We start from the raw sequence: 12,105 nt of genomic DNA on the forward strand, positions 1-12,105 counted from the left end.
GCTGTCTATGCTTCCTGAATCTCAATTGATGCACAAATTTATAGAACATAAACACCAAATAAAGGTGAGTAAAAAGCTCTACTGATTCAAGTTCACTTTTACGGAGGGATACAACGAATGATTGAGAAGTTACGCCTCAAGACGGAGTTACTTCAGCACACATCATCCAATACACAACAGATGTAAGGTGGTCATAATTTACATCAACCAGTATACAATCAAACATTTGCAAACCTGCACTTGATGAGGGAGCGAGTCAGCAAGAATTCCCTAAAAGTGATTTCAATTTTTATCTCTCATCCTTTGAATTGCCACTCCCTGCGGCACATGGGGCAATGCGCATGAGACGTCTGTGAATTTACCCATTTTAAGATACAATGGAGATGGAAAGCATGGTTGCATGCGCCCCAAACTGCAAATAGAATCATTTATCGTCGGATTATATCAATACAAACCATATAATTTAGCGGGAAATAAGAAAAAAAAAACAAAGACTAAAAGAAATGCAAATCACACTACTAATGCAAAATGTGAAATGTCACAATCTGGTTGGTCCAACGCAAAAGATAATAAAGGGTTTCGTATCTGAAATGCCGGTACTATAAACAATTTGGTTGGGCAGCTAGATGCTATAACCAAATATACAGGGGTTGACTGTTAGCTTAGGAGCACATCATGCTAGCTGTGTGCATTGCAAACCATGTGTAACATGATGTCCATGAAACCATGTGTAAATGATGTTCTAAGGTGTTGACACAGATCTGATGTTCTGTATTATTTGGGAAATTTCATAAGAGAAAAATAAAGAATATCCAATGTCGATGTCTGTAAATTATCACTGAACTGTATATTCCATAATATTTTGCATCAAAGCATTGCTACGAGTTGATGCCATTATATATGGAAGAATAGAACTACCCACATAAATCATGACAGGAAAGTGTGAAAAAAAAAAAGCACAACCATGTGGACACAGGCAACATGAGATTCACTTTTCGACCAGCACATGTTTATAGATCAACATGAAACTCAGTTTGTGGAATTGGGTCTTAATAATAGAAGAAACGTTAGAATCTGGTGACAGTAATGTTAGTGACTTACTTAGCGGGCAATCATCCCCAGGGAGTTTACAATCGGGACAACAACCATCAAATGCCATCCTACAAATCCCACATGTTTCGTCTTGTGCATCCCATGTCCATGAAGCAACAGCATGCCACCTGCAGGTCCAAAGGGATAAGTAGGGGTGGATTTTTTTTGCCAAATTGCCGTGCCAACCGAATTGCCAACCGTGCCATACCGATTTTGTGCCAAATTTTTTGTACCAATCGGTAATGGTACGGTATTGTACCGTACCAAAATTTCATGGTACGGTATTGGTAATGGATACCATTACCATGGTATTACCGTACCATACCGAAAATACAATATAATTTATAATTTATATAATACATAATTATATAACACATATTTATAATATTCCAATAATTTGAAAATAAAACCCTATTTATATTAGCATTGTTGTTGGTGACTTTGATCTCTTAAAATTGTGGAAATCAAACACAAAAGACTTCCTAATTCTTTCACAAATAGCCAAAATATCTTTGTAACCCCCACTTCTACTGTTGCTAGTGAAAATGCATTTAGTCTAGGGAGGAGGGTTGTGAACCCTTTTAGGGTATCCTTGACTCCTAAAATAATTGAGGCACTAGTGTGTACTAGTGGTTGGCTTAGGGCATGTGAAGTAAACTTCTATAAGGACCAACGGAAGATATGCTTCAATTTTACAAGGAAATAGAAGAAGAGAAAACAAGAAAGATATGCTTTAATTTTTTTAGTAAATTTGTTATTAAATGGTTTTCAACTTTAATTCTTCTTGCTACTAATTAATATGTTTTATTTGTTTGTAATGTAAGCTTGACACAAACTCAATCTTCTACAGGTTCAATGCCTCCTCCAAAAGCTTCGACATCTCAAGCTTGAATAACTGATCAATGAATTCTCCTTTTTGAAGTTTACTTCCAATTTTCATTTGGTTTGAAACTTTAATTTCTATTTGGATTGTTAACTTCTATTTGTTTTGGTTCGTAACTTTTATTTGGATTGTAAGCTTAATTTTCATGATGAATCTTGATGCTTCATTTGAATTATTATGTGTGTGAATTGTGAATGATGAATAATAGATGAATTTAATCTATAATGTATGAGATAAAGGTACAAAAAAAATGTTTTGCCCTTGAATTGGGTTAAAAAAACAAAAACATATTTTGTCCCAAAACAAAATGGCAATTACCATTGCCATACCATGCCAACCAAACTTTTGGCAATACCGAACTTCGGTATACCGAAAGTTTGGTACGGTAATGGTAATAGATTTTACCAAACCGAAAGTTTAGTACGGTAATTGGTACAAGGGTTTTGGTACAGTAACCGTACCGAACCCACCCCTAGGGATAAGAGTTAGAGCTCCAAAGTAGATGAAATAAAACATATCCCATAAAAAAAGGGCACATCGAATTTACACTTAGACACATTCACACATGCAACAATTGATTAATGAACATAAGAGATAGAAAACCGGTAAAAAAAAGACATACTCTGTTTAAAAGCCCCAGCAGATATTCGCAAAGAGAGAAGGGTAAAGAGAAAACAGTTAGGATAAAATGCATAATATGTCCATTTCCCATCAAAGATGTTTCAAGTTAAAAAAAAGATCACCGAGCAAATGAGATTGTCAAATTATCACGATTGTTGTTAAAAAGATAATTGCACCGAATCATAAACAAGGGGAACGTATGCTCGAGATTCATGACTAACATAATAGATACTGATCTTGTGATCGCCATTCGTAACATTAGACTACAATTAAGGTAGTAAAACTCTACAGCTCATTAACTATTCATAGTTCCAGAGGATGACAAATCATAGAAATTCAATACCGTCAAGCTGAAATTCATTCCACCACGATTAGATGCAACAGTTCGGAGACGGGAAAGAAAAGAGCATTACAAAAGCTATTTCTAAATGGTATAAACTAGTAAATTTGAAAGAAAGAACAAAATCAAAATCATAGTGTTCGCGTCAGGAATTTCCATCGGGGATGTTTCCTGGCCGACGAGCACACAGCTCCCCTGGAGGTTGGCGCCGGTTGAAGGCTGCTGTCGGGCTTCTGCTTCGCTGTCGGCCGTTGTCGGGCAAGTCTCGTCGGGCAAGACTCTTCGGGCAAGGCTCGTCGGGCAAGGCTGAAAGAGAAGGACATCGTTAACTTTGAGAGGTGCCTTTGTGGGGCCTTAGGTGTAGGCCTTGAGGCTCACAATCAAGGTTAACATTTAGGTGCTCAGGCGTGCCACTGCCATCTTTAGCATGGCAGATGTAAAATGGATGTCGTGCTTTAGTTGTATATATGTATGTATCCAAGAAACCGTGTTAGTTATAACAGGTGCCTTTGTGGGGCCTTAGGTGTAGGCCTTGAGGCTTCCCATAAATAACTAAACCAGTGCTCGAACATATCATATTTGTTCTCGTGATTGCAGGAGTTTTCTAACTATTATACTTCTGATTACCCGAGTCTAAGAAGTAGAATGAACCCAAATGGGTGCCTTTGTGGGGCCTTAGGTGTAGGCCTTGAGGCTTCCCATCAGAGGTCATTCTTATACTTAGACTCTTTAGATCGCTGAACGGAATGAATCCAAATGGATGCCTTTGTGGGGCCTTAGGTGTAGGCCTTGAGGCTTTCCATTAGAATCCATTCCATGCTCACGCGTTCTATGGTAATCATGATATAATAGAAAGAGAACTAGAGGGTAGGTTGATTACTTGCGCCCCAAGTAACTTCGGACTTCTCGTTTATCAAGGACTGTTGTGGATGGGTTAAGTCCACATAAGGTTCTTTTTTATGCCTTGAGGCCAAGGACTTTTAACTGATCAGATTTACATGCCCGAGGGCTTAGGACTTGGATCTGGTTTGAACACTGACAATATATTCAAATCGGATTCAAGTACTGAGAAAGCCTTTTAATAGTCATATTGCTAGAAATAACTTGCATAAAACTGGAAGTATACAACATATTGAAAAGACAAAAACAAAGCAAAGAAGGTCGGGCAAGGTTAAACCTTATCGGGTAAGGTTGCTCGTCTTGCAGGTTCCTATCTTTGTAGTTTTATCAAAGGTCTGAAAGCTTAGAGGGGTAGAGAGAGAGATTACAAAAGATGAATCGATACTACAGCAAGGTTGAACAAGGTAGCAGAGCTATTACAAAGGGTTGAAAAGAGGGTTATCCTGAGGGGGATGAAGGCTGACTACAGCTTTGTTTTGAAGGCAAATCTGGCTTTGAGCAGAGTTTGTGCTTGCATTTGTTTGTTTGATTGAGTGTCCTTATTCCTGGTTTTTCTTTCTTCTTATATAGACAACTCGGCTTGGTCTTCTGTAGCTTTGCCCGAATGTGGCTTGCGGGTGATGACTCATCAGTTTTTTTACATGTAATGCTACCATAAAGTGCTTTATGGGCTGTGTAACTGATCAGTCTACACCACTTGGCCTTTGGGTAGGTAAGCAAATGGTCTTCATGAGCTGCACCAAGTCAAAAAAGGCCTTTTCCTGCCTTCTGGGCTTTGACTGGGTTTTGGCTATTTTTCCCTTTGGGCCTCCTTTCGGGCCAGCTCCTTCTTTGAGCCCAAAGTTCAAGTTTTGATCCAAACACATAGGAATTCAAAACTATCAAGCCAAAATCCATTCTACCATATGATTAAATGCAACAAAGTTAATATCTTAGAATAAAAAGTATAGAAAATTACATGAGCTAGTTGCAAATGGTATATAAACTGGTGTAGTTTGAAAGAAATAACAGAATAACATAAACACAGTGAGAAGGATACGCAAGATGTTGACTTTCATCTTCTCCTCCTGCAACTGCAAAACCCCAAAATCCTACATTTCAGAGCAATGAATTAGAACAAATCCCCAATATTCCCAGAATTTCTGTAATTTCAAATTCGATATTTCGATTAGCTGATTGTAAAACCCCAAATCTACCTACCCAATACAAACTCCTCGATAAAAACTCAAGGGAGATCGCAAACTGAACCCTTTGGGGACTGAAAAGTGTGGCAAATCACTGCAAAAGTCCGATTCCGGTTCCCATCTATATATCTCTGTGTCTGCAAAACCCTAATTGTCAAAAAGGAGAAGTCGCGGTGCAGTTTTGGGCGGGTTGCGAGACCAGCACTGAATTGGGCTGGATTTGAATTCATAGTGTGTAACATTTTGCACGTGAGCCCAATAGTAGAGGCTAAATTTTTCGGTCAAACGTCATACTGACACTTGATATTATCGTCTAACTTTATAATATTTTTATAGGGATTGATGAAACGATGTAGAGATAAGAAAAATGTTTGCACTTTGTCTTTATATATTTGGGAAATCACAAAATAGATGAAGATCTCTCAACCATAATACAAGCTAGATGGATGAATTGGAAGAATGCATCAAGTATGTTGGGCAACCGTCTTATGCCACTAAAACTCAAGATAAAATTTTATAGGGCATGGTAAGGCCAACAATGCTTCACGACACGAATGTTGGGCTGCCAAACACCAACACGTCCAAAATATGAGTGCAACATAGATGATAAGCTTTGTTTGGATGTATGAGCACACGAGAAAAGACATATGTTATTATAAATCAATTATAAATTCATTATCGCATCAGAGTGGTGGGTGTGAGGCATGAATCGCTATCGGAGTTTAACCCGTTCGAGAGATTTTCTTCTTAAGATGTTTTGTTTTTCTTTTTCAAATGCGGAAAGGTAAATTAGAAACTTAAATTGTCTTGTTATATATAGTATATCCATATGTATGCTAGAAAAGAAAGATAAACAAAAATTTCTTAAAAAAAATAATGAATTTTACCTTCTAAATGATATTTACCAAAGATATTTATATGTAATAACGCTCTTTTAATGAATGACTGAACCATACCGAAAAAATTGCGTTATAATACATGCATCTATGTATGAAAATTTCAAGATAAATTTCCAAATAAAACCAAATGGTGGATAATATCAACAAAAATCCAACAAGCTCATGTAAACAAAATTTTACTATGGTAATGAATCTCCAGCCTAGATTTCATATTCTAAATTTGATAGTCGCATAAATATTAGTGGAGGTAATGTGTACACATTTCTTTTTTACTTTTGACCATTAGATTGAATAAATCAAACAAAAATAATGGACATGATTAAACAAAGGTGCGTGAGAGATTAAAAATGTTTCGTGTTTATTATTTTAAAAATATTAAATTTCAATTGAGGACAAAATATTTCATAATTGATTAAAGTAGCCTCTTGTGAAATACTATAAATATCATAAGCTATTTAGGGTTAAAGCACACGGACTAAAGTCTGAAACCTAAAGTTGCCTTCTTCCCTTTCATTTCCCTAGTTTCCATTTCTCTCTCTATTGAGAAATCATGACTAGAAAGAAAGTCAAACTAGCCTTCATGATAAACAACTTAATGCAAAACGACAAAGAGATAGAGGAGATGTCAAAAACACATAAGGCTTGACAAAAAAATGATAGAAGAGAAATGCTTAATTCTTCGTTACCATAAAATTATAATTCCAAATTGTCTCCTTTAGCATATCAAACTCCCTCCCTAATATAATAGTGTGCCAAAACATCTTCATCAATGCAAATACAACTCCCTAAGCCACTGAAACATATTAAATGACAATTGTTCCACCTAGCCACTTAATTTAAAACACAACTTACAATGCATCAAAATTACTACAAAACATTACATCACAACCTAAGATACATGAATCTCAAATTAATAATTAACGGAATGGATGAACACCAAAATACCAAAAGCCCCATTGAATAAACTCCTTATTCACTACATCACAACTAGTCGCGAAAAGCGACGTTCAGGAAAAAGAGGAAGGAATTCATGAAGATGTATGAAATCAATAAACTTTGTGATGTTCTAACATGTGCTATCATGTGCAGTCCAAATAAGTCTCAACCTGATGCCCTGCCTGATCATTCAGAAGTGCGACGCCTCATCGAGCAGTTCAAGAACATGCCCGAGGAGGAGCGAAACAAAGTGATGGTAAACCATAAGATGTTTCTGAAGCAGATGGTCGACATGGAGCTGGAGAAGGTAAACAAGCTGGAGAAAGAGAACCGAGAATTGGAAATTTGGATGGCAATGAACCAGTTCATTGCTGGGAAGCCCCTGAACGACTTGCAGTTCACTGATTTAAAGGAAATGAGGAGGATGATCAAAGAAAAATTGAAGGAATTTGAAGCGAAGATCAAGAGCTGGAAGGAGGAGCTGGCGAAGATGAATCAACTCTTAGGTGCACAACCGGTGACTACAGTAGCTGGTGAGAACATTCAGAACGCCATGCAGATGGTTCCATGGTCCATGTGGGACGTGCCGACCAAAAGTTCTTGACGTGGATGATCATATGTCAACTCTTGGGCATTAGGACCACGATGATCAGTGGTGCTGGGTGATCTAAGAACCCCTTTAATTTCCCTTGAGCTATTTAAGTAGTTTTTGTATTTTATTTTTATGTTATTTTTCTTCATCGTTGTTTTAAGTTATTTCTAATTTTATGCTTGCTTATCTTGACCTCAAAACCACATGGTTCCTATGCCTCTTAATTTCTTGCATTTAATCTAGAAAAAATTAATTATATAAGGTTGTTTGGTAACTTTGGTTTGTATTCAACATTCTTAGACTACTTATTAGTATTAAGATTCAGTTGTGTTCCTCATCATTTGTAAGTGAGAGATTATAAGTTTGTATTTCATGGATGGTGGAATGGATTTATTTTTCTCTCCTTAATATATAAACCTAACCCCTATCAAACTGACATTATTATGACAATAATGTAACACTAATCAAAGTTAGGTTGCATGATTCTTACATATAGACATTACACTCATTTAAACTATTGTGCAATGCCCTTGTTTAATCAAAGCCTATATATATGTTATAGTTTTGCTATATGAGAAATCCAAGGGCATCTGTTTTTCAAGGTTCAAAAAGATGCTAAGTTCTAGCCGGACATCATGGGGCCTCGTGCCTAGACGGCTAGGTTGGATCTAGGAGGATTTAATGAAATTTACTATATAACATATAAATATAGGTGCCTACTTGCACTCTACAAAAAAAAAAAAAAAACTTGTATTGAGAATTTAGAAAAGTTAAAATTTATATCATTATGGCATTGACATCATCACAGACCAATGCATCAAAAATAAGAAAATCCGAAACCAAATTCGACAGCTCAATAATTCCATAATCTAAATTTGAGGTCATCTTTCATCTTAATCAATATTCAATGAATCAATATATGTATATGGGATCGTGCATCTAGAATTCAACACCATTCAATTGCAGTATGAATAAAATTAAAAATTAAAATCTAAAAAAGAACAAAAACATTGAAAACCTACTCGCAAAGTCTGAGCAAGCTGCATAATGAGACAAAGGGATGGCAAGAGCGAGTCTAGGTGACGGCAGCTACAACACCTGACGCATGTAGAGTTAGAGTTGGCGCGCGGAGGTGAGAGAGAGGAAGAGAGAGAACGTGACTGTGCGAAGAGACGGAAAAGAGAAACAAGAAACGTGCGGGAGACATAATGTGAAAATTTTTATTTGAACTCATATAACATTTTTCTATGTTCAACTTAAACTGTAAATGTCAACTACATTTTTTATCCTATTGCATAGTTATCATCAGTACAAGATAAAATTATCAATAAAACTATACCAGTAATCAAAACCTACAATCACATCAAACATTTCCACTACGCAATCTTCATCCTACATTCATTCTAGCTGAAACCATAAGACGCTCTTATAGAGAAAAACATGCTCTTTTGTACCAATTAATGATGATTTTGACATTTTGAATCCTCCAACTAAAGTATGAGTTGATTAAAACTTTTTTAGAGTTGAAAGAAAAAAATCAAGGCCTTTTCTAAAGCATAATTACTCATAGATTTGTTATGTTACCTTTATACTCAAATTTTTCCAAAGCATAATTTAAAGAGGTAGACTACAATTTCAAGTGTGATCATTGTAAGTGCTATTCCAAACCAAATATCGAACCTCACACGCTTGAATAGATTACACCTCTCGAAAAATCATCTTACAGATAAATATGGGATTTCTACCAGTCAGATGATTTCTCCTCTAATCTAACCTAAAATCAAATATGGGATTTCTTTCGAGAAATCCCCCACATCCAAACAAATGTCAACAGATGAATACAAGTAATGATAAATATGCAGAAAAAAGGATGAACCATGATACAAATATGTGAGAGATGCTGCTCTATTTATGCCTTGAATGAGTTGCATAGCATTGATTTTGAGTTTTCTTTTTTCTAAATGGGTAAGAATTGTGGTCTTCAAACTTTTATACATCAAGTATTTTTCATCCCAGTCTTTTACTTAAAGTAAGGATTGTGGAACACTTTCATACTTCTGTTACGCTTTTTGTCAAAACCTCCATTAATGCGTGACGTGTACCCCAAGACAATGATCGGGTGCCACGTGTCAATCTGACCATGCGTGGACATTAAAAAAGTTAAAAATTTAAAGCATTCAAGCGCCCAAGCCCCTACCTTTCTCCTGTTCACCGTCCCTTTTCTCTTCTTGTGATATCCCGTCCTAAATTTTAGTATTTTATTTCATTTTTAGAAGTATTTCAGAGATTTAATTGAAATTAGTTCATTAAATTCTCCTGTTTGAGAAAATTGAAGTGGGGTGTATTTTTTTCATTGCAAATTTTACTTGACCTTTTAGGCCAATTCTTGAGTTGGTTAGGTAGAGCTCACTCCCACGAGTGTGTAGGCGCAAATGGAACCCAATTCCGAGTTAGAATGAAGTTAGAAGCTTTTTAAGTTGGAGAGCATTTTGGCATTTTGACCGAAGGTTATAAGTGGAAAGTCTGACTTTTAGAAGTCAGAAATTCCAACTTTTCAAATCAGGAAAGCTGAGCCCAGGAACCAACCCAATCGCGATCCACAGCTTTCAATTTTCCGACGCTGATTTCAACTAACTTTGGCGAAAATTTTCACCATTACTGCCATCTTGAAGCTCTCACTCCCCTCTACAAAAACCACCTCGATTAACACCGCAAGTGGCGTTGCCAGGCCATGAAAGTTTAGAGTTCCAGCCTCTAACTACCTTTCTCATTTTTCTGGCGAATCAGTGAAGCGATGGCGAACGACACCATCTAGACTTTGTAGCCCATCATCCTAGGAGCAAAACTTGACCAACCCCAATCCCAATGGACTATCATATGCAGCAAATCGACGGTGGCAAGTTTTGTGCACCCGCCGCCTTTACCGACAAAATTGATCATCTTCCATCCTGTTTTGGACTTTGTGGCAGATATAAAAGTTGTTGCTCTCATTGAGATCTACATTTTTGTAAATTTTAATAGAAGTGGAGTATGTCAGAAACTAGGTTTTTGGTCGCCGGAAACCACCATGCGCAGCGGCGCTTGTGGCGGTGTGTGGGAGGAAATCAAATTTCATGGATTTGGGACATCGAGATGTTCTCAATGTCTTGAACCCATATCCAAGGTCCGTTTGTTGAATTTCGATACGATGGTTCGAATATTTCATTTTTGAGATAATTGTGCCGCTGCATGATTTTTGTAATTGACGACAATCCGACATTTAGATAGTCGTGAATTTTTAGTATGTTGTTTTGGAAGCTTATTTAGGTCTTTAGAAAGTTACGGATCAGAAATCCAATGTGCGGATCTGCCGAAATGAATAACCTTAGATTGCTAACCTTAGTAGGGCCTACTTTGACCGTTCTAGTGTGTCGTTTATATATAGAATGCTGTTGAGACTTCATGGAGCTTAGTTGTAAAATCGTAATTGTGAAATAGAAGACTGTGTCCAATTTTAGGCAGGTTGAGAGACCAGCACTTAATTGGGTTGGATTTGAATTCATAGTGTTTTACATTTTGCAAGTGAGCCCAATAATACACGCAAACTTTTTCGGAGAGACGTTATGTTGAAACGAATACATTTGATTATTAGAAATTGTAAATTTATTATCGCATCAGATTGGTAGGTGAGCATTAAAATGAGGGATGAATGGCGAGCATGCTCGAGAGATTTTTTTTCTTAAGATGTTTTGTTTTTCTTTCTTAAATGCGAAAAGGTTAAAAATAGCAATTTAAAATTTCTTGATATATATAGTATATCCATATGTCTGCCAGAAAAGGGAGAGAAACAAAAATTTCCTAAAAAAGAATGAATTGTACTGTATAAGTTATAATTATCAAAGAAAGTTATATATAATAATTATCGTTCAATGAATGAATGCACGAGACAGAAAAATTTGTGTCATAATACATGCACCTAAGGATGAAATTTCAAAATAAACTTCCATATAAAACCAAATGGTGGATAATATCAAACAAAAATCCAACAAGTTCATGTAAATAAACTTTTATTATGCTAATAAATCTCCAGCCTAGATTTCATATTATAAATTTGTTAGTCGCATAAATATTTGTGAGATAATTTTGACACATTTCTTTTATTTTTGATCATCAGATTTAATAAATCAAATAAAAATAACAGACATGATTAAACAAAAATGCGTGAGAAACTAAAATTGTGCTTGTTTATCACCTTAAAAGTATTAAATTTCTATTGATGACAAATATGTCATAATTGATTAAGCCCCTTACAAAATACTATAAATAGGATTAGCTATTTAGGGTTAAACCATACCTTCTAAGAGTATGAAACCCTAAAGCCGCCTTCTTCCCTTCCTTTCCCTAGTTTTCATTTGTCTCTTCTTTGAGAAATTATGACTAGAAGGAAAGTGAAATTAGCCTTCATCATGAACGACTCGTCGCGAAAAGTGACATTCAGGAAAAGGAAGAGGGGATTCATGAAGAAGATGTTTGAAATCAATAAACTTTGTGATGTTCCAACATGTGCTGTCATATACAGTCCAGATGAGCCTCAACCTGATGTCTGGCCTAATCCTTCAGAAGCACGACGCCTCATTGAGCAGTTCGAGAACATGCCCGAGGAGGAGTGAAATAAAAAG

The 12,105-nt window shown here is 36.3% G+C and overlaps 2 protein-coding genes across 5 annotated transcripts; one reads left to right on the top strand and one right to left on the bottom strand.

The window, feature by feature from the left end:
* Positions 1-59: 59 nt before the first annotated feature.
* LOC126617632 (anaphase-promoting complex subunit 11) lies at positions 60-5,216 on the bottom strand. 4 transcript variants are annotated; one of them, XM_050285655.1, is made up of 4 exons: positions 5,037-5,216; positions 4,881-4,909; positions 1,102-1,226; positions 60-412 (listed from the first exon to the last, which is right to left on the bottom strand). In XM_050285655.1, the coding sequence occupies exons 2-4, from the start codon at positions 4,892-4,894 to the stop codon at positions 297-299; spliced, it is 255 nt and encodes an 84-aa protein (XP_050141612.1). In that variant the 5' UTR covers positions 4,895-4,909; positions 5,037-5,216; the 3' UTR covers positions 60-296. The 4 variants fall into 4 exon arrangements, with proteins under 4 accessions (XP_050141612.1, XP_050141611.1, XP_050141614.1 ...); XM_050285654.1 differs by having other exon boundaries at positions 4,881-4,927; XM_050285657.1 differs by having other exon boundaries at positions 1,102-1,220; positions 4,795-4,909; positions 5,037-5,215.
* Positions 5,217-7,000: 1,784 nt separating this feature from the next.
* Positions 7,001-7,459, top strand: LOC126618274 (agamous-like MADS-box protein AGL92). Its single transcript, XM_050286324.1, has one exon. It carries the CDS (start codon positions 7,001-7,003, stop codon positions 7,457-7,459), a length of 459 nt encoding a protein of 152 aa, XP_050142281.1.
* Positions 7,460-12,105: the final 4,646 nt, after the last annotated feature.

Source organism: Malus sylvestris, chromosome 4 (genome assembly GCF_916048215.2).
Source record: "Malus sylvestris chromosome 4, drMalSylv7.2, whole genome shotgun sequence".
Lineage (NCBI taxonomy): Eukaryota > Viridiplantae > Streptophyta > Magnoliopsida > Rosales > Rosaceae > Malus > Malus sylvestris.